Source organism: Trachurus trachurus (assembly GCF_905171665.1).
Source record: "Trachurus trachurus genome assembly, chromosome: 9".
Taxonomy (NCBI): domain Eukaryota; kingdom Metazoa; phylum Chordata; class Actinopteri; order Carangiformes; family Carangidae; genus Trachurus; species Trachurus trachurus.
This window is the reverse complement of record NC_139895.1, coordinates 15,104,573-15,127,706: the sequence shown is the minus strand read 5'-3', so window position 1 is coordinate 15,127,706 and position 23,134 is coordinate 15,104,573. Positions and strand designations below refer to the sequence as shown.

The following is a 23,134-nucleotide window of genomic DNA, read 5'->3' as shown; positions in this document are numbered from 1 at the left end:
TTCCTTTGATCAGGCTCTTCTGCCTGACCGGCCTCACCTGTTTAGAAACAATTTAATACATTATTTTTAGTTTTATTTAGCCCTATCTAACACCTACACTACACAACTGACTATTGACGTAATGTTTTCCAGTTTGCGTTTGGTTACCTCTATTAATTGAGATCTCCTCACTGTATGGACCTCTCTTCTTTGCTTATGGAAGCCCTTGTTTCTTTTCTTTTCAGGCACGTTAATTAAATAAATAATATGTTTTATTTCGATCTGGAGAAACTGAGTGTTGGTCGATTTATCATCAATTCTTCTAATACTATAAATATTTCCCAAGCATGACTTACTGATTATTTTTCTAGATTTGACTGCTCAGGTTTTCTCTTCTCCAGCCACCTTACGTGACACCTGTCCCCTGGACTCCTGATCACCTGTTGAGAGATAGAGAGATCTCTGTGTGCTGGATGTTATGTTTTGTTTTTTTTAACAGCTGTCAGCCTCTCAGGCTTTGTTTTGTTGACACAGCCTCCACAGAATTTGCATTGGCCATTTATGGTCAGGTTGTGGGAGTGTTTTCAAGTTGATTATCATTTATAAAGAGTAATTTCTATAAAGCCTGTGTGCACGGGTTAATACATCTGATCAATCTCTTTCTCTTTAGTCTTTTGTGCTTCTCTAGGTCTCTTGTTTTCCTCGTGTTCCTGGTTAAAGGCCCCTGGCTGCAGGTGCTGGATCCGTGTGACCAAGGAGTCTCCAAGGAGTCGGTGACGTGCACACTTGAGGGAGGCAACATCTGTACAGTACACATGTAGTAGCACACAGTCAGCACTGAGCTCAGTGTTCAGTGAAGCTGTGCCTGTGGAAGGTATGTTCAAAACCATTGGTGGTGTTTAAGGTGTTGGTGCATGTCGTCATTGATCATGTTAATGATAGCTCACTTTTAAAATGTTTGACTTTAGTGCCTCAGGTGTTCCGGGCTGTAGTGAGACAACCGGTTCTCGTGAACATTTCTTCTTATGAACCCATGTGGTTTGTATGACGTAAATTGTATGTTCTCCCCGGCGAAAAGGACAAACTTTTAGTAACTTCTCGAGAGTAACGCGAACAGTTGTCATTTCTGAACAGAACGTGTTACGTCAACTTTCCGTTACCATTCTTTTTTCTTTTTCTTTTTTTTCAGAATAAAAGCTTATTACAGTGCTGCGGTCCTACCACATGTAGCCTACAGTAGTCGCTACAAAATGGTGTTTCATTTTTAATCATGTTTTTAAAAAAATCACACGCTATGTAGGCAATTTATTCAAAAGTTCGATTCAATAAATAGGATTATTAAGAGCAAATTAAGTGATTATCAACTATATCAAATCAAACATATCTTTATGCGGTAGAGACAATTACACTAAAGATATGTTAACATATCAAGATGCAGTTTTGTAGTTTTATATTTTATATATCCTAGCCTACCGGTATAAAATCTGAAACACTACACTGTCGTTTTATTTTGAAGGACAGGAGCCGCCGCCATGTTTCTTTCTTCCAGCAGAGGGCGTCGTGTTGTAGTTAACTCCAGCCTCCACTAATGCGGGTTTGCTAGTCGGAAGTACTGCTAATTACTGTCACTGTCTCTGTGGCGTCGGACATATGGATAGACGTGAGTGATACAATGGGTAAGACCGAGTTTTACTTCCATTTGTTGAGCAGACAGGGTCGAGTCCCTGTTTAGGTCCGACTTGTAGCTGTCGATGGTCTGTACAGTTTTAGCCGGTCTCTCTCTCTCTCTCTCTCTCCCCTCCCACGGTGACACTGGGAGGAGGGCAGAGAGCCAATGTCGTCTCAAAAATGTTCACGACTATTTAAATAAATGAGAGTGGAGTTGGTTTAGCTCCGTATGAACTGAGGACACATGGTTTGTGGAGAGGTATTTAGATTATGACCCCATTATTGTATCACATGTAACGTTCACTGACCAAAATATAGTCCAGAAGACCAGCTGCACCACTTACAACAGCTTCATAATCCTTTGACATGAAATGTTACAACAATAATAATGATAAAGTAAACAATTATGTTGTATGGAGGGTGTATATTGTTGCAACTACTACTGTTACACTCGATGGCTATAATGGTCAGACAGACATCCACCCCGGATCCCGCTGCCGGTCAAGTTTCACCTAGTGTTTAGTTCAAGGACCCGATCCGATCCGTACTTGGACCACATGCTTGTTGTGTCCTGGCCCGGTATACAACCGGTTTCACGGCCCCCAAGACTGGCCCCCCATGTACAGCACGACTGTCAGATGTTACTTCCACATCTGGGCCAGCCAACTCACACAGAACATCTGACAACAGCCAGCCTCTGCCAGATGTTGGAGGTTATTGAATAGGCTATATGGATAATACTTTGATTCCTACTGGATAGCATTTTTTCATAGTTTCATTCATAATTGTTATAAGATGATGTTTTGGGTTAGACAGATTTAACATAACAAGTGGTTCAGAGGGGACGTCAGTGACACTTTATATTAATACTTCAATATCAATTAATAATGTTTTCTAACATCCATTTACACATTTGTTCACTGTGTATTATCAAATGGCAGCCCTTTGTTTTGCACTGTAATCAAAGTTGCATCTTAGAACAGTATTTGCCTGATAAATTGCCTTATTTTTGTATCCTGCAGCTTAAAAAAAGCAGAAAATCCATACCTTCCCTGTCACTTACGTCAGCCAAATTTCCACTTTAGGTGACTTTACATGTCAACTGCATAATGGAAACATTGTTGTTACTTTAACAATGAGTCATTAGTCAACAGTTACAAGTCACATGCATGTGTGTGTTGCATCAGCTGGTTGCTGTTAACGGCCACAATAAAAAGTGGTGAACAGTGGCATATCTGTTCTCAGTTTGTTTCCCACCTTGGCATGTGGACAGAGGGAACTGAGGATAAAACACTTCTTAATTTCATTTCCTGCGGATCCTCCACAGAGACCAGCAATTATGCCACAGCCCAGAGTGAAGCTGGTGGTCACAGGAGATGATTTCGGCTACTGTCCCAGGAGGAACCAGGGAATCGTGGACTGTTTCCAGGCTGGAGGCATCTCCAATGTGTCACTGCTGGTTAATGCCTCTGCCGCCAAAGAGGCAGCTGATTTGGCTAAAAGGTAGAGTATGGTACTAAACTGGTGGTAATATACTGATACAGAGATGAGGGGATAAGATCCATGTGTAAATTTCTAGGCTCAGCGTTTAGACGTTTACAAGCCATGCTCTTGTTTTTTTGTCCATTTGCTTTAACAACTTTGTTTGTAAATGAAAAGCACAGTAAATACAGAATTTCACAATAAAAGCACTACCAGAGCACTAATTCATTAAGGTGCTCACATACATTTATCTAATCGCACTCTATATTTAAAGGAACAAGATTCATTTTTTAAAAGCACAGGGTCCTTTTTGTCAAAACTGTGAAAATATGAAGTTGTAGAGCTTGTTAGATACTTGTTCACACAATATGATGAAGTTTTTCTTTTTTGTTTCAGACACAACATCCCCATCGGTCTCCATGCCAACCTGTCAGAGGGTCTCCCAGTGTGTCAGAGCCTCCCGGCCTCCACGCTGATAAACCAGCGGGGCTTCTTCCTTGGGAAGATGGGTTTCCGTCAGGCCCTGGAGCGAGGGCAGCTCAGCATGAAACAGGTACACTGCTCCAAAGCCCGTTACATACATGTGTTATATTCTTTGTTGTTTTACGCTGTGGTGCAAATGAAAGAAAGACAATAATGAGGTCTCATGTGTAGAAATCAATAACAACAAAGAGCTATTCATTTCACACTATAAAAAAAATACACTGAACAACAAGAATGATGATGATAATCTTCATTGATAGCTTAAAAGGCATCATAAATCAGGAAGCAGTCAGTGTTCAGTTAGTTTGTTTTTCAGCTCATTTGTGTTATCTCAACACTTGGTTGAATAAACAGAGAGCTTCCACTCAATTCATTGTGTTTACTTTATTGGCAGAGAGCTTTTTATTTCTCTGGATGGATGGATGGATGGATGGATGGATGGAATAAAACAGAATTTAATTGAACTGAAACTTCACCATTGCTAGTGTGACAGTTGAGGTTCCTGTCACTATGGCTGTATTCGAAACCGCATACTATACTGCTAGTACGTACTGATTTGGCCAAAATGTAGTATGTAGTATGCAGTATGCGAACAAAAGCGAAATCTGCAGTATGCGAAAAGTTCCCGGATGTCGTACTGATTCGGAAAATATCTCCAGTATGCATCTGACCAGTCTACATCGCCTACTGTATCCCACAATGCAACGCTCCCCTGCCGTCCTAACGTAACCAGAGCGTAACCAAAGACGGTAGTGTAGCCGTGTACCGTAACTATAGTTTAATAAAATAAAACTTCATGCAGACTGATCGGTTCATTGTAAAATATTTATTTATTTTTGGTAAATGTGGTGATTTCTGTACGTAACGTTAGGCTCCAGAGCCCCGAGGCAGCGCTGCTTACACACAGGAAGCTTCACTTTACATTCAAACTAACTAACTTAATGCTACTGCCACAATTGAGATTTCATCACTGAGACCAACATTTTTCTCCTAAAAATAATTTAACCAGCCGGTGGTGTCTTTAAAAACCTGTGGGTAAGTTAATTAGCGATGGTTTTCTCCTCCGGAATGACGTCGTAGTGCTGGCCGGCCGAGCAGCTCTGCAGACCGGCTGCTGCCTCTGTGATGTCCCGGTCGCTGCGGAGCTTCACTTCTCCGAAAAACATCGGATCAAACTTTTAAACAGCCGTCATTTGGATAAACTGGCCGTATATTTGGGGTCTTAACAGTTACTTTCTCGCATGAAAAAATATTAAAACTTAACTAGAAAAAACATTTCCAAGAATGGAAATGGTGTGAATGCTGAAAGCAATGCTGAATGAGCTGAAGAAATTGTTGAAAGAAAGAAAGAAAGAAAGATTGAAACAAGAGAGAAAAAAAGAAAAGGACAGAAAGAAAGAAAGAAAGAAAGAAAGAAAGAAAGAAAGAAAGAAAGAAAGAAAGAAAGAAAGAATCAAACAAAGAAGTAAAAAGACAGAAATGGAGTGAAAGAAAGAAAGAAAGAAATGGAGTAAAAACAAAGGAAAAGAAAAGGAGTAGAAAGAAAGAAAGAAACAATCAAACAAACAAAGAAGTAAAAAGACAGAAATGGAGTGAAAGAAAGAAAGAAAGAAATGGCGTAAAAACAAAGGAAGAGAAAAGGAATAGAAAGAAAGAAACAATCAAACAAACAAACAAAGAAGTAAAAAGACAGAAATGGAGTGAAAGAAAGAAAGAAAGAAGAAAAAGAGAGAGGGGGATGATAGATAGAAAGAGGTAGATGGATGGATGGATGGATGGATGGATGGATGGATGGATGGATGGATGGATGGATGGATAGAGAGGGAAGGATAGAAAAAGTTACGTAAAATACAAATGAAGGAGTAGAAGGAAGAAAGAAAGAAAGAAAGAAAGAAAGAAAGAAAGAAAGAAAGAAAGAAAGGAGACAGAGGGGTTAAAAAATAGGGAGGGGTATAGGAAGAAAGAAAGAAAGAAAGAAAGAAAGAAAGAAAGGAGACAGAGGGGTTAAAAAATAGGGAGGGGGATAGATAGATAGATAGATAGATAGATAGATAGATAGATAGATAGATAGATAGATAGATAGATAGATAGATAGATAGATAGATAGATAGATAGATAGATAGATATTATTTAAAGTGCAAAATCACCATGGTACATGGTCTCAATACACTTTACAATAAAAACAAGTACAATAATAACAACAGATAAATAAAAAAAACATTCGAAAAAACACCAGAGGAAAAGGATAAAATAGTTAAAAGTTTGTTTACAATAATGACAGTCAATAAAACAATTGTAAAGCCAGAGAAAAATGCTAAAATAAGTTAGTTAATCAAAGTATTGGGTAAAAAGGTACGTTTTAAGACGGGATTTAAAAATTGCGATTGGATGTGGCGTTTCTAATATCTTGTGGGAGGCCGTTCCATAAAAAAGGAGCGCTGTAGGAGAAGGCCCTGCCACAAGCTGTTTTTTTATTGACGGATGGAATGACCAGGAGGTTTGAACCAAGGGAACGAAGAGGACGTGACGGAGTGTAGGGAGTGAGCAGTTGAGACAGGTACAGAGGTGCAAGACCATTCAAGGCTTTATAAGTTAAAAGAAGAACTTTAAAATCCGCTCTAGCCTGAATGGGCAGCCAATGTAGTGATGCTAAAACCGGTGTTATGTGATAAAATTTACTTGTTTTCATAGATAGATAGATAGATTTGACACATGTTAAAAGCTGCGTCCTATATCCTAGGCTCCACCTGTAATTACACTACTATTTATAGAGGTGGAAAGGTTAAATGTCTGAACTGAAATTCATGAGAAACAAATAAATTGTTGGAGATGTTTACATCAAAAGTATAAAATCATTGAGAGGCTGATGAATTTGAGCTGAAAACCTATGTGTGAGTGTGTGTGTGTCTGGGTGTGTGAGTCTGACGGTCTCTCTGTCTGCGTGTACATGTGCAGAAAGTAAAACTGTTGATAAGCGCCACAGAACTCCTCTCTCCCTAATGATCTGATTGATTACACCTGCGTGGCAGCCTGCCCTCAGAAGTTACCATGGTGACTACCATGCTTACATTTTACTGTGTGGAACAGTGTTGTGTTTGTGTGTTTGTCTGTTTGTGTATGCGTGCATGTGTGACTGTGTGTGAGTGTCTGTGTGTGTCTGTCTGTGTGAGTGTGATGCCTGTGTTTGTGCGTGGACATCCTCTGTCAGTCTGGTTTATCATGTGTCTGTGTGGGGCTGTGTTTAAAAACATCTTAACGAGCGGCCAGGCTGCACCTGCACTGTTCTATTTATAGACGTTGATAACGAGCTGGCCGCTACAGCTGCCACTGCACTACACAGAGCAGAGCAGAGCAGAGAGATTTGGGCTCTGAGCAGCTTCCGAAAACAGCCCAGTAAAAGAGAACCGTACCTTTTATCAGAATGTGGCCATGACTACTGGGGCAAGGAGACCTTCCTGAGCACATTGATGTGCATTAAATGTTTGTAGGGCAAAAACTTTTCTCAGGGTCGCAAGGTAGAAAAGGGGGGCATTTCTGCTTTTCTAAAAAAATCAGCTCCTACTTTTATATTGAAGTGGATGAGCCACTGGAGCGGGTCTAGCTGCACAATTAGGCTCATAGAGACAATTCTGTAAGTCTGTCTGCTGTTTTGAGCACATCAAATGAGAGACGACAAGTGTGGTACAAACCGGTGAGGAAATCATGTGTCTAGAGTTTAATTTGTGGCCGTGCTGGCAATTTATCCAGAAAAAATCCTGAATGTTTTTTCGATACCTCTCACTCTAACGATGATGTCACTCACTCTAAGCCCTGCTCGTTAAGCGCAATACACAACCATTATAAAGTTGGATTTTGTCGAATATTTTAATGATTTTAAAAAGGCCACATATCAGAAACTGTTGAAGATATTAATAAGCTGAGTAATATGTGAATAGATTACAAGTTTGTCTACAATTTAAAAGACAAATGGAGTCTGTGGGAGAAAGTATGCTGAAGCTTTAGAGGTTCAAAGTAGTAAGAAGATTTTAAAAGTTTGAAGACGTTTTCAATGCATTCCTATGGGAAAAAATTTGCAATAAAAGTTAAATATTTTAAAAAGTATAAATAGTTAAAAAGAGAAAAGTAATGCCGATAAAGTTCAAAAAAAGCTGCACGTTTTGATATATGAATTGTTGAAATCGCACAAAGTATGAAGGACTAGTTTAAGTCCGTAGAAAGGCGGAAAGTAGTAAGAACTAGAAAAAGCATTTCCAAGAATGGAAATGGTGTGACTGCTGATAGCAACTGAACGCTGTTGCAGAATTAGCAAATAGTGCAAGAAGTGATGACCATACAAATTTTTTACCAAGGTCGGAATCGAACCCACAACCTCATGGTCATTAGACTTCCACTCTGCCTCTAGGCCACAGTGCACACACAGTTAACACCAAGAAAGCTTGAGAGTCAAGCATGAATGACTTAGAATGAAAATTTCTGTGAATTTCAGGCTGAGAGCAGCAGTTTCAACATGAAGCAAGTTATCAGAAGTCAACAGAGGACAACTGGGAAAATAATTCACTATAATTGTTGTTGAGGCAAGATTTGAACTAGCAACCTTCAGGTCTCCAGACCAGCAAGCTAACCACTAGGCTACAGACAGAGACAGTATGTGAGGGGTAAAGAAAACCTTTGATAAGAGGATCACTGGCTTCTGCTTAAAAAAAAAAGTAAGGAATCGTGGCAGAAAAAGTTAAATATTTTAAAAAGTATAAATAGTTAAAAAGAGAAAAGTAATGCCGATAAAGTTAAAAAAAAAAGCTGCACGTTTTGATATATGAATTGTTGAAATAGCACAACACCTAACACACTAACCATATGGCCACAGAGAACCTGAGTTACAATGAGCTTTATACTATGAGGAATCAAAGACTGTCCAATGACAGCTGAATAATTGGAATCAAAAGTCAAGCAATGATGTGAAATGACTGAGGCAGGAATCGAACCCATGACCATATGATCACTAAACCTTTACTCTGCCACTCAGCTACAGAGAGCACACTGCTTTCAAGACTGTTGTCATTCATCGTAATGTGATGATGTGCTGCAAACTGGTATGAGTAATCAAGGAGATAACAAACACCTGTAACCAATTGAAGGCGGTGGAGGAGAGCAGAATTCAACATAACATAACAAGAGTTCTTCCCTTGGATTCGAACCAGTGACCTTGGGGTTGGCAAGCGGCCACCCTACCCCCTACACAACAGTGGAGTTGTGGTGAAGAGAGGTTGAGACTTTGATGAATGTGAGATTTTTCAATGATTCTTAAAATAAAGAGAAATTAGTATAAATTAGCCACACCAAGCAAGAAGAGGACTTTTTTGTGACCTGTGACTATTTTTTGGTGAATTAAAATGAATTAAAAAGCACTTAACAGCAAGTTACAAAGTTGAGCTCCTTCTCCTGCTGATGTGAAAAAAATACATTGAGCTGAATGAGAGCAGAGAGCTCCCTGGCTGCATTTAAAAAATATTTAAAATTATTATCTAAGTCTCTTTGCATTTTTGACCAGAATTTTAGCCAGAAGACAAGTGTGGCTACAAAACTGGAGAAAATAATTTGTCTAGAGTTTAATTTGTGGCCGTGCTGACAGTTTAGCCAGAAAAACTCTAGAATGTTTTTTTGCCTCTATCCACTCTGACACCACTCTGGCTCTGCTCGTTAGACGCAATACACACCCATTATAAAGCTGAAAAAAATCAGAAAAAGTTAAATATTTGAAAAAGTATAAAGAGTTAAAAAGAGAAAAGTAATGCCAATAAAGTCCAGAAAAAGCTGCACGTTTTGATATATGAATTGTTGAAATAGCACAAAGTATGAAGGACTAGAAGAAGACCGTAAAAAGGCGGAAGAAAATGGCCAAACAGAAGAACAATAGTGTGACTGCTCAGCAGTCACACTAACTAGAAAAAGCATTTCCAAGAATGGAAATGGTGTGACTGCTGACAGCAACTGAACGCTGTTGCAGAATTAGCAAATAGTGCAAGCAGTGATCACCATACAAATGTTTGACCAAAGTCGGAATTGAACCCACAACCTCATTGTCATTAGACTTCCACTCTGCCTCTAGGCCACAGTGCACACACAGTTGCAGAGACTGTTGTCTGTTAATGATCTGCACACTGTCAACATCAAGAAAGCTTGAGAGTCAAGCTTGAATGACTTAGAATGAAAATTTCTGTGAATTTCAGGCTGAGAGCAGCAGTTTCAACATGAAGCAAGTTATCAGAAGTCAACAGATGACGACTGGGAAAATAATTCACTATAATTGTTGTTGAGGCAAGATTTGAACCAGCAACCTTCAGGTCTCCAGACCAGCAAGCTAACCACTAGGCTACAGACAGAGACAGTATGTGAGGGGTAAAGAAAACCTTTGATACAATGAGCTTTATACTATGAGGAATCAAAGACTGTCCAATGACAGCTGAATAATTGGAATCAAAAGTCAAGCAATGATGTGAAATGACTAAGGCAGGAATCGAACCCATGACCATATGATCACTAAACCTATACTCTGCCACTCGGCTACAGAGAGCACACTGCTTCCAAGACTGTTGTCATTCATTGTAATGTGATGATGTGCTGCAAACTGGTATGAGTAATCAAGGAGATAACAAACACCTGTGACCAATTGAAGGCGGGGGAGGAGAGCAGAATTCAACATAACATAACAAGAGTTCTTCCCTTGGATTCGAACCAGGGACCTTAGGGTTGGGAGGCGGCCACCCTAACCCCTACACTACAGTGAAGTTGTCAAGACGATTGTTGTCTGTTAATAATCTGCACACTGTCAACATCTAAAAAGTTAAATATTTTAAAAAGTATAAAGAGTTAAAAAGAGAAAAGTAATGCCAATAAAGTCCAGAAAAAGCTGCACGTTTTGATATATGAATTGTTGAAATAGCACAAAGTATGAAGGACTAGAAGAAGACCGTAAAAAGGCGGAAGAAAATGGCCAAACAGAAGAACAATAGTGTGACTGCTCAGCAGTCACACTAACTAGAAAAAGCATTTCCAAGAATGGAAATGGTGTGACTGCTGACAGCAACTGAACGCTGTTGCAGAATTAGCAAATAGTGCAAGCAGTGATCACCATACAAATGTTTGACCAAGGTCAGAATCGAACCCACAACCTCATGGTCATTAGACTTCCACTCTGCCTCTAGGCCACAGTGCACACACAGTTACAGAGACTGTTGTCTGTTAATTATCTGCACACTGTCAACATCAAGAAAGCTTGAGAGTCAAGCTTGAATGACTTAGAATGAAAATTTCTGTGAATTTCAGGCTGAGAGCAGCAGTTTCAACATGAAGCAAGTTATCAGAAGTCAACAGAGGACAACTGGGAAAATAATTCACTATAATTGTTGTTGAGGCAAGATTTGAACCAGCAACCTTCAGGTCCCCAGACCAGCAAGCTAACCACTAGGCTACAGACAGAGTTGTGGAGAACTCTCAGCATTGGGCTGAATGAGAGCAGAGATAAATAGTTAAAAAGAGAAAAGTAATGTCGATAAAGTTCAAAAAAAGCTGCACGTTTTGATATATGAATTGTTGAAATAGCACAACACCTAACACACTAACCATATGGCCACAGAGAACCTGAGTTACAATGAGCTTTATACTATGAGGAATCAAAGACTGTCCAATGACAGCTGAATAATTGAAATCAAAAGTCAAGCAATGATGTGAAATGACCGAGGCAGGAATTGAACCCATGACCATATGATCACTAAACCTTTACTCTGCCACTCGGCTACAGAGAGCACACTGCTTTTAAGACTGTTGTCATTCATTGTTATGTGATGATGTGCTGCAAACTGGTATGAGTAATCAAGGAGATAACAAACACCTGTAACCAATTGAAGGCGGGGGAGAGGAAAAGGATAAAATAGTTAAAAGTTTGTTTACAATAATGACAGTCAATAAAACAATTGTAAAACCAGAGAAAAATGCTAAAATAAGTTAGTTAATCAAAGTATTGGGTAAAAAGGTACGTTTTAAGACGGGATTTAAAAATTGCGATTGGATGTGGCGTTTCTAATATCTTGTGGGAGGCCGTTCCATAAAAAAGGAGCGCTGTAGGAGAAGGCCCTGCCACCAGCTGTTTTTTTATTGATGGATGGAATGACCAGGAGGTTTGAACCAAGGGAACGAAGAGGACGTGACGGAGTGTAGGGAGTGAGCAGTTGAGACAGGTACAGAGGTGCAAGACCATTCAAGGCTTTATAAGTTAAAAGAAGAACTTTAAAATCCGCTCTAGCCTGAATGGGCAGCCAATGTAGTGATGCTAAAACCGGTGTTATGTGATAAAATTTACTTGTTTTCATAGATAGATAGATAGATTTGACACATGTTAAAAGCTGCGTCCTATATCCTAGGCTCCACCTGTAATTGTACTACTATTAATAGAGTTGGAAAGATTAAACGTCTGAACTTAAATTCATGAGAAAAATATAAATTGTTGGAGATGTTTACATCAAAAGTATAAAAGAATTGAGAGGCTGATGAATTTGAGCTGAAAACCTGTGTGTGAGTGTGTGTGTGTGTCTGGGTGTGTGAGTCTGACGGTCTCTCTGTCTGTGTGTACATGTGCAGAAAGTAAAACTGTTGATAAGCGCCACAGAACTCCTCTCTCCCTAATGATCTGATTGATTACACCTGTGTGGCAGCCTGCCCTCAGAAGTTACCATGGTGACTACCATGCTTACATTTTACTGTGTGGAACAGTGTTGTGTTTGTGTGTTTGTCTGTTTGTGTATGCGTGCATGTGTGACTGTGTGTGAGTGTCTGTGTGTGTCTGTCTGTGTGAGTGTGATGCCTGTGTTTGTGCGTGGACATCCTCTGTCAGTCTGGTTTATCATGTGTGTGTGTGGGCCTGTGTTTAAAAACATCTTAACGAGCGGCCAGGCTGCACCTGCACTGTTCTATTTATAGACTTTGATAACGAGCTGGCCGCTACACCTGGACCAACTGCACACAGAGCAGAGCAGAGCAGAGAGATTTGGGCTCTGAGCAGCTTCCGAAAACAGCCCAGTAAAAGAGAACCGTACCTTTTATCAGAATGTGGCCATGACTACTGGGGCAAGGAGACCTTCCTGAGCACATTGATGTGCATTAAATGTTTGTAGGGCAAAAACTTTTCTCAGGGTCGCAAGGTAGAAAAGGGGGGCATTTCTGCTTTTCTAAAAAAATCAGCTCCTACTTTTATATTGAAGTGGATGAGCCACTGGAGCGGGTCTAGCTGCACAATTAGGCTCACTGAGACAATTCTGTAAGTCTGTCTGCTGTTTTCAGCACATCAGATGAGAGACGACAAGTGTGGTACAAACCGGTGAGGAAATCATGTGTCTAGAGCATAGACTGTAAAAAGAATGGACGTAGCGTCCGTGACGTCACCCATTGGTTTTGGGGAGTCTGTTTTGTGCCGCTACTACGGGGGTTAGAACCGCGCCATGTTGGATTCTACTTGCCATATTTGGAGCGGTGCGGCCGTTGGCCGGCCGAGGACCCGCCCACTGGCCTCGTAGCAGCGGTCGCCGGACCTGTCACTCAACGGTTCTGCGCCCTGATTGGCCAGAACTTTAACCCTAATAATAGTAAAACGGTAGAGTTTAAAAAAAATTCACCCCCCTCAGAGTGTGTGCGGGGGTAGAAACTATCGATTGAGACCAAAAAAATAAAATGTACCAGGCTGTAAATATGTTTTTTTAAGCTGTAAAATCGGCTATTTTAACATGGGGCTCAATTGGAGTTGCTCCCTTCTGGAGCCAGCCCCCAGCGACAGCCGAGGGGATTGCAGCTTGTTGAATGCGGAAGTGAGCTTCACTTCTCAGACCGACAACTGCCCCCTTGGTCTAGAGTTTAATTTGTGGCCGTGCTGGCAATTTATCCAGAAAAAATCCTGAATGTTTTTTCGATCCCTCTCACTCTAACGATGAGGTCACTCACTCTAAACCCTGCTCGTTAAGCGCAATACACAACCATTATAAAGTTGGATTTTGTCGAAAATTTTAATGATTTTAAAACGGCCACATATCAGAAACTGTTGAAGATATTAATAAGCTGAGTAATATGTGAATAGATTAAAAGTTTGTCTACAATTTAAAAGACAAATGGAGTCTGTGGGAGAAAGTATGCTGAAGTTTTAGAGGTTCAAAGTAGTAAGAAGATTTTAAAAGTTTGAAGACGTTTTCAATGCATTCCTATGGGAAAAAATTTGCAGAAAAAGTTAAATATTTTAAAAAGTATAAATAGTTAAAAAGAGAAAAGTAATGCCGATAAAGTTCAAAAAAAGCTGCACGTTTTGATATATGAATTGTTGAAATCGCACAAAGTATGAAGGACTAGTTAAAGACCGTAAAAGGGAGGAAAGTAGTAAGAACTAGAAAAAGCATTTCCAAGAATGGAAATGGTGTGACTGCTGATAGCAACTGAACGCTGTTGCAGAATTAGCAAATAGTGCAAGCAGTGATCACCATACAAATTTTTTACCAAGGTTGGAATGGAACCCACAACCTCATGGTCATTAGACTTCCACTCTGCCTCTAGGCCACGGTGCACACACAGTTAACACCAAGAAAGCTTGAGAGTCAAGCTTGAATGACTTAGAATGAAAATTTCTGTGAATTTCAGGCTGAGAGCAGCAGTTTCAACATGAAGCAAGTTATCAGAAGTCAACAGAGGACAACTGGGAAAATAATTCACTATAATTGTTGTTGAGGCAAGATTTGAACCAGCAACCTTCAGGTCTCCAGACCAGCAAGCTAACCACTAGGCTACAGACAGAGACAGTATGTGAGGGGTAAAGAAAACCTTTGATAAGAGGATCACTGGCTTCTGCTTAAAAAAAAAAGTAAGGAATCGTGGCAGAAAAAGTTAAATATTTTAAAAAGTATAAATAGTTAAAAAGAGAAAAGTAATGCCGATAAAGTTAAAAAAAAAAAAGCTGCACGTTTTGATATATGAATTGTTGAAATAGCACAACACCTAACACACTAACCATATGGCCACAGAGAACCTGAGTTACAATGAGCTTTATACTATGAGGAATCAAAGACTGTCCAATGACAGCTGAATAATTGGAATCAAAAGTCAAGCAATGATGTGAAATGACTAAGGCAGGAATCGAACCCATGACCATATGATCACTAAACCTTTACTCTGCCACTCGGCTACAGAGAGCACACTGCTTTCAAGACTGTTGTCATTCATTGTAATGTGATGATGTGCTGCAAACTGGTATGAGTAATCAAGGAGATAACAAACACCTGTGACCAATTGAAGGCGGGGGAGGAGAGCAGAATTCAACATAACATAACAAGAGTTCTTCCCTTGGATTCGAACCAGTGACCTTAGGGTTGGGAAGCGGCCACCCTAACCCCTACACTACAGTGGAGTTGTCAAGAAGACTGTTGTCTGTTAATGATATGCACACTGTCAACATCTAAAAAGTTAAATATTTTAAAAAGTATAAAGAGTTAAAAAGAGAAAAGTAATGCCAATAAAGTCCAGAAAAAGCTGCACGTTTTGATATATGAATTGTTGAAATAGCACAAAGTATGAAGGACTAGAAGAAGACCGTAAAAAGGCGGAAGAAAATGGCCAAACAGAAGAACAATAGTGTGACTGCTCAGCAGTCACACTAATAACTAGAAAAAGCATTTCCAAGAATGGAAATGGTGTGACTGCTGATAGCAACTGAACGCTGTTGCAGAATTAGCAAATAGTGCAAGCAGTGATCACCATACAAATTTTTTACCAAGGTCGGAATCAAACCCACAACCTCATGGTCATTAGACTTCCACTCTGCCTCTAGGCCACGGTGCACACACAGTTAACACCAAGAAAGCTTGAGAGTCAAGCTTGAATGACTTAGAATGAAAATTTCTGTGAATTTCAGGCTGAGAGCAGCAGTTTCAACATGAAGCAAGTTATCAGAAGTCAACAGAGGACAACTGGGAAAATAATTCACTATAATTGTTGTTGAGGCAAGATTTGAACCAGCAACCTTCAGGTCTCTAGACCAGCAAGCTAACCACTAGGCTACAGACAAAGACAGTATGTGAGGGGTAAAGAAAACCTTTGATAAGAGGATCACTGGCTTCTGCTTAAAAAAAAAAGTAAGGAATCGTGGCAGAAAAAGTTAAATATTTTAAAAAGTATAAATAGTTAAAAAGAGAAAAGTAATGCCGATAAAGTTAAAAAAAAAAAAGCTGCACGTTTTGATATATGAATTGTTGAAATAGCACAACACCTAACACACTAACCATATGGCCACAGAGAACCTGAGTTACAATGAGCTTTATACTATGAGGAATCAAAGACTGTCCAATGACAGCTGAATAATTGGAATCAAAAGTCAAGCAATGATGTGAAATGACTAAGGCAGGAATCGAACCCATGACCATATGATCACTAAACCTTTACTCTGCCACTCGGCTACAGAGAGCACACTGCTTTCAAGACTGTTGTCATTCATTGTAATGTGATGATGTGCTGCAAACTGGTATGAGTAATCAAGGAGATAACAAACACCTGTGACCAATTGAAGGCGGGGGAGGAGAGCAGAATTCAACATAACATAACAAGAGTTCTTCCCTTGGATTCGAACCAGTGACCTTAGGGTTGGGAAGCGGCCACCCTAACCCCTACACTACAGTGGAGTTGTCAAGAAGACTGTTGTCTGTTAATGATATGCACACTGTCAACATCTAAAAAGTTAAATATTTTAAAAAGTATAAAGAGTTAAAAAGAGAAAAGTAATGCCAATAAAGTCCAGAAAAAGCTGCACGTTTTGATATATGAATTGTTGAAATAGCACAAAGTATGAAGGACTAGAAGAAGACCGTAAAAAGGCGGAAGAAAATGGCCAAACAGAAGAACAATAGTGTGACTGCTCAGCAGTCACACTAATAACTAGAAAAAGCATTTCCAAGAATGGAAATGGTGTGACTGCTGATAGCAACTGAACGCTGTTGCAGAATTAGCAAATAGTGCAAGCAGTGATCACCATACAAATTTTTTACCAAGGTCGGAATCAAACCCACAACCTCATGGTCATTAGACTTCCACTCTGCCTCTAGGCCACGGTGCACACACAGTTAACACCAAGAAAGCTTGAGAGTCAAGCTTGAATGACTTAGAATGAAAATTTCTGTGAATTTCAGGCTGAGAGCAGCAGTTTCAACATGAAGCAAGTTATCAGAAGTCAACAGAGGACAACTGGGAAAATAATTCACTATAATTGTTGTTGAGGCAAGATTTGAACCAGCAACCTTCAGGTCTCTAGACCAGCAAGCTAACCACTAGGCTACAGACAAAGACAGTATGTGAGGGGTAAAGAAAACCTTTGATAAGAGGATCACTGGCTTCTGCTTAAAAAAAAAAGTAAGGAATCGTGGCAGAAAAAGTTAAATATTTTAAAAAGTATAAATAGTTAAAAAGAGAAAAGTAATGCCGATAAAGTTAAAAAAAAAAGCTGCACGTTTTGATATATGAATTGTTGAAATAGCACAACACCTAACACACTAACCATATGGCCACAGAGAACCTGAGTTACAATGAGCTTTATACTATGAGGAATCAAAGACTGTCCAATGACAGCTGAATAATTGGAATGAAAAGTCAAGCAATGATGTGAAATGACTGAGGCAGGAATCGAACCCATGACCATATGATCACTAAACCTTTACTCTGCCACTCGGCTACAGAAAGCACACTGCTTTCAAGACTGTTGTCATTCATTGTAATGTGATGATGTGCTGCAAACTGGTATGAGTAATCAAGGAGATAACAAACACCTGTAACCAATTGAAGGCGGTGGAGGAGAGCAGAATTCAACATAACATAACAAGAGTTCTTCCCTTGGATTCGAACCAGTGACCTTGGGGTTGGGAAGCAGCCACCCTACCCCCTACACTACAGTGGAGTTGTGGTGAAGAGAGGTTGAGACTTTGACGAATGTGAGATTTTTCAATGATTCTTAAAATAAAGAGAAATTAGTATAAATTAGCCACACCAAGCAAGAAGAGGACTTTTTTGTGACCTGTGACTATTTTTTGGTGAATTAAAATGAATTAAAAAGCACTTAACAGCAAGTTACAAAGTTGAGCTCCTTCTCCTGCTGATGTGAAAAAAATACATTGAGCTGAATGAGAGCAGAGAGCTCCCTGGCTGCATTTAAAAAATATTTAAAATTATTATCTAAGTCTCTTTGCATTTTTGACCAGAATTTTAGCCAGAAGACAAGTGTGGCTACAAAACTGGAGAAAATAATTTGTCTAGAGTTTAATTTGTGGCCGTGCTGACAGTTTAGCCAGAAAAACTCTAGAATGTTTTTTTGCCTCTCCCCACTCTGACACCACTCTGGCTCTGCTCGTTAGACGCAATACACACCCATTATAAAGCTGAAAAAAATCAGAAAAAGTTAAATATTTTAAAAAGTATAAAGAGTTAAAAAGAGAAAAGTAATGCCAATAAAGTCCAGAAAAAGCTGCACGTTTTGATATATGAATTGTTGAAATAGCACAAAGTATGAAGGACTAGAAGAAGACCGTAAAAAGGCGGAAGAAAATGGCCAAACAGAAGAACAATAGTGTGACTGCTCAGCAGTCACACTAATAAAAAAAGAGAATAAAAATTGAGTGAATAACAATAGTGTGAATGCTTCCAGCATTCACACTAATAAAAATAAAAAAAGAGAATAAAAATTGAGTGAATAACAATAGTGTGAATGCCTTCAGCATTCACACTAATAAAGTTACATAATTACAGCGCTAGAGCGAGAAATAAAACAGCTTTTAGCCTGTTTACAGCTGCTGCTACCGGTTGCCGTGAAATGCATTCTGGGAAACTCGTATACTGCATACTGCGATGATAACGGCGTCGGTCTGCTGAAGCAGCATACTGAATCCCACATTCAGTATGCAGTATACAGTACATATAACGCAGTATGTAGTAGGCAGTACGGTAGTATGCGGTTTCGAAAACAGCCTATGCCTCCAATTGATGATGTGCCCTGGCTACTTAGCCAAGGGGATGTCCCTTTGGGTGACTGGCAAGCGCACATGACTCTTACCCGGGAGGTGTGGGTTCAATCCCCGCCCGGGCCCTCTTCACCTTGCCACACTAGTTTGGAAACTGGAGATTTTAGGTATTTCTTGAATCAGTGATAATTTTTTGTTTGTTGAACTCTGGACTCTTTATTTTGGTGAGTAACCTCCATACTTTGTTTGTATATGACACTGGGTGGTCTGATTATAGAGTTGTAGCCTCTTTGGTGGTTCAGATTTAAGTGGCCTCATGAATCTCAAAGATTTACATGTGAAATGTCAAGGTTCAATGTCTCTTCAGCTCTCTTTAGTTGGAAAGCATGTTAATCTTTATCAATATCGCAAACACAGCATCTTTAATGTGACGAATCAAACTGTCACAATGTGTGCTGTGTGTATGTTGAGTCATATAGCATGAGAAGAAAGCCACATGAACATTGTTTAGTTCTGTATTTGACTTCCAAGTGACTCAGTGTCTCTGTGGTTTTCATGCTAAACAACAGCTCATCTAGTGACGTACCTCATGTTGCCTTTCAGCAGAGAGAGAAGAGAAAAACTCAGCTTCCTCCATCTCCTTTAACATTCAGGTGTGTTTTTCTTCCCCAGGTGGATTTGGAGTTGAGGGCCCAGGTGAGGCTCTTCAGGGAACTGACAGGTCACCTGCCGCACCACATGGACGGACACCAACACGTCCATGTACTGCCAGGTAAAAGACTCAACTCTAACTGTTGCTCACTCTTTCACTGATGCCAATAAGGACATGATTTAAATTCCACTGTATCTCCACTTTCCTCACTGAATGAATGAATGAATGAATGCTTTATTTCAAACATATGAATAATATATCACACTTGAAGCACTTTAGTTGATACAACGCGTATGTTTGAAAAGGAGTAGGAAGAAGCATTAGCTTATTATTCACTAACATAACACTCACTGAGCATAACACCTGTACAAGCAAAGCAAAGTTTATTCATATAGCACTCATCACGTAAAGTGCGTCACAATCATATTAATGAAATAAAGTGAAAGAATGAAACGATGAACAAAATACAATCAAGAAAAATACAGGCTACTGGATAAAAAACAGAAAGAGGACATCGGTTTGAAGCATAAAATACCATATGCTGCCTAAAAGCCTGTCTTGAGCCGATGTCCTCTGGTTTTTTTTACACTTTGTTTACTACTGCATCTCTCCTGATGTTGGAGTCGGTCTGTCATTCCCTGGTTTGTGTTGTTCTGGGTGTTGCAGAGGTGCGCGAGGTGTTTGCACAGGTCCTCTCAGACCTCAGGATCCCGTACACTCGTGTCCCAGTGGAGCCAGGTTTACACAGCTGCCCGTGGCTGCCGGCGCACATCCAAAGATTCTACACACAGGTGGAGAAGGACGCTCTGGACTCCATCCCCGTCTTCACACGCTACGGAATCAGGTCTGTTTGGGTGTGTGTTAGTGTGGACAAGTGATCAATTCTTTGATTCTACTTCTGGGTCTAGATGTTTAATGACATACTGTGTGAAAACCTCTCCTGAATGGTATTCTTTATGCTGCATTCACGTGGAATCGGGCAGACGACAGACGGACGTCAGCCGCTGCACAGAACGGGATAAACAAACAAGTGGACCGTCAGAACGGCACGAGGCAAAACGCACATACCCCGTGTGTTATGGCGATGTCGTATTGTTTACTTCAACCATGCTTTACCAGCCTTCTCTCGTCGACTAAAATTACATCCGGTTTGTTTGCCGACTGCCGTCTGCCTGATTCCACGTGAATGCAGCGTTAAGTGTCACCATCCTTTCTCACACTACACCGCGGTGAGGGTTTTCAAACAGACGCCACCTGTCTTCTCCGGTGTCTCTCTTTGTGAGTCAGTGTTTCTGTGGTCACCTTATGGTCACACACTGCCACTGAACATAAAAGATGGCGGCACAACATGGCAGCCAGCATTAAGCTCTCCAGATCTATGTATATAGTATTCATGGCAAATTCAAAGCTTACCAGAACACTTCAGTTTGTTGATGGGGGTAATTACTTGTTAATTAAACACACTTTTGAATGAAATAATCAAATTTTGTTAATGGACAACATGGACTGGCGAAGATGCCCGCACACTTTCTTCTTACTTGCAATATTTCTTATTGTTAAAAGGCCAACGTTTGGGTTGTTTAACCTTCTTCTGGGTGTCAACAAAACGCCCTTTTAACGTTGGCCTTTTAACAATAAAAAATATTGCAAATAAGAATAAAGTATACGGGAGTTTCTTCGCCAGTCCACGTTGTTCTCCTCCTCCGACACACCTTTCTGTCAACCAGTGTGCAGAAGTGTTTTCACTGCAGTTAATGGGCAACATGAAATGTTACACACAATAATGCATCTGCACAAAAACCAGGCATACACAGGAAGAATTTGCAGTGAGAATGTACACACCTCACAGAGAGCAGCAGGACAACAGCTAAGAGTAGACGTCCGTCAGTCAGCTGTTGTACTGAGAGGTCTAATATAGTAGTATAAACCTTTTCCATTGTCCACAGGTGGCCAGATGTGTACCTGGGACTGACCACCATGGGCCAGCACATGTCCGTCCCCAACCTGCAGAAGGCCCTCAGCCACGCCCTGGCCGCGGGGCCTTCGGGCACTACCTCCAGCAGCGCATCGGGCTCCAACCAACCCGTGGTCACTGCAGAGCTCATGGTCCACCCTGGTTACCCCAGCCACCCGCAGGAGGGAGGCTGCGGCGAGGGCCCCGACGACTTCTCCCAGTCAGCCGATAGACAGCACGAGCTGAGCGTGCTCAGAGACCCGTCCCTGCTGGCCCTCTACAGCCAGGAGAGAGTGCAGCTCTGTGCCTTCAAAGACCTCTGACCACTGCACAAGCACCTATTTATACTGTAGTGAACAAATTTGGACCAAGATCTGTTCCAGTGGTTTTAAAAACAGCATCATTCAGAGTGAAGCTGACATTTGCAATAACACAACTAGCTCTAACAACGACAACCCTGTAATTATGATGAGCCATCTGTGATGTGGGAGCTATTGGGAAATGGTGAATTTTCTAACAAATAAAATAGTAATATGCATTATGCACACCATTTCCCATAATTATGCCCAAGACACAGGTGACAATTTTCAGACAGTGTTCACTGCCTCACTTTTTAAATGTTACTAATGAGTCGCTGACTTATTTAAAATCATGAAGGACCTAGGAACACATACTAGTTTTTCATAATAATAATAATAATAATAATAATCGCAAAGGAACCCTCAATGACAGACTGAACTGAATCAACTGAACTGAATCAAACAGGAAGTAGCATCACAACCACAGCGCTCTGTAAACAGGAAGTAACGTCAAAAATGTAGTTCTCGGTAGACAGGAGGTAATAACGGGTCTATGGATCTCAGTAGTACGTGAAATTCTTCTGCTAACTATTGGATCACTGCATTTGAGCCCATTCACATCGACTGGTGACCAGCTGAAAGAGAAAACACTACAAACAACAGTAGTGACCTACAAACTGGAACATGTTGAGAGGTGAACAGGTGTTTGTTATAGAAGCCATACTTACTGTTGTAAGTGCTGCTGTACACAGACCACTGTACTGCACTACTTATAATGACGCTCTTTCCTTATATTTATACTGTAGTTTTGTCCGTTATCATCCACTGTGACTGCTCTGTGATCAGTCTGACCCCTTTAATGAATGATGTCACCGTGTTTGCACATCTGAGCTTTAACTTGGTGATGGAAACATTTCTAATTGCTGATAAATGGAGTTACAGAAAAAAACACTTGTGTTGTAATAATTTCCTTTACTGTGAGTTATTATCTGATCTTGAGGTGCGTGTCTCAAATGACCACACAGCAGTTTGGGGTCAGACGATCCTGCGACATAGAAGAATGGTCTCTGCCTTAGGGGCCTTAAACAGGTTAATGAAGCCATGTTGTCTTTGTTGGTTGGAGGTTGGAGGGATGGTTTCCAGTGATCTCAGGTCTGTGTAGCACAAGTAGCACTGAACATCTCATCACCTACCAATCACATGTAACAATACAGTTTATGTGTAATATTTATAGCCATTGTCTGGGTATTTAAAATTTTATATTTTGATTCAGTGTCTGTTGAAACTTTTTATGCGCTGCTGTTTGAATGAAAGGTTATAAATGAAAAGCTTAAGACGGAGTGAGCTAATAAATGATGTCAAACTAATGTCTGATCTCTCTCCTGTTGTTTTATTTTTCAAATCTACTAACTCAAATAGCAGGAAAACTCTGGATTTTATTACAAGCATCAAATTAGTTTCTAAGTTATCTGTTCTGAGTGAGGCTCTCCATCACAGTGACCACAAACACACATAATAATGCTAATTGCACCTCATGGCCGGCTGTAAAAAGTGTTGCGGTCATGTTACACCAGTAGAAATAAAACATCTTATT

The 23,134-nt window shown here is 40.2% G+C and overlaps 1 protein-coding gene across 1 annotated transcript; it reads left to right on the top strand.

The window, feature by feature from the left end:
- Nucleotides 1-1,572: 1,572 nt before the first annotated feature.
- On the top strand, nt 1,573-22,846 carry ydjc (YdjC chitooligosaccharide deacetylase homolog). Its single transcript, XM_083978868.1, has 6 exons — nt 1,573-1,655; nt 2,975-3,150; nt 3,526-3,682; nt 19,308-19,407; nt 19,954-20,131; nt 21,234-22,846. Exons 2-6 carry the CDS (start codon nt 2,987-2,989, stop codon nt 21,562-21,564), a joined length of 930 nt encoding a protein of 309 aa, XP_083834994.1. The 5' UTR covers nt 1,573-1,655; nt 2,975-2,986; the 3' UTR covers nt 21,565-22,846.
- The last annotated feature ends 288 nt before the right edge of the window (nt 22,847-23,134 follow it).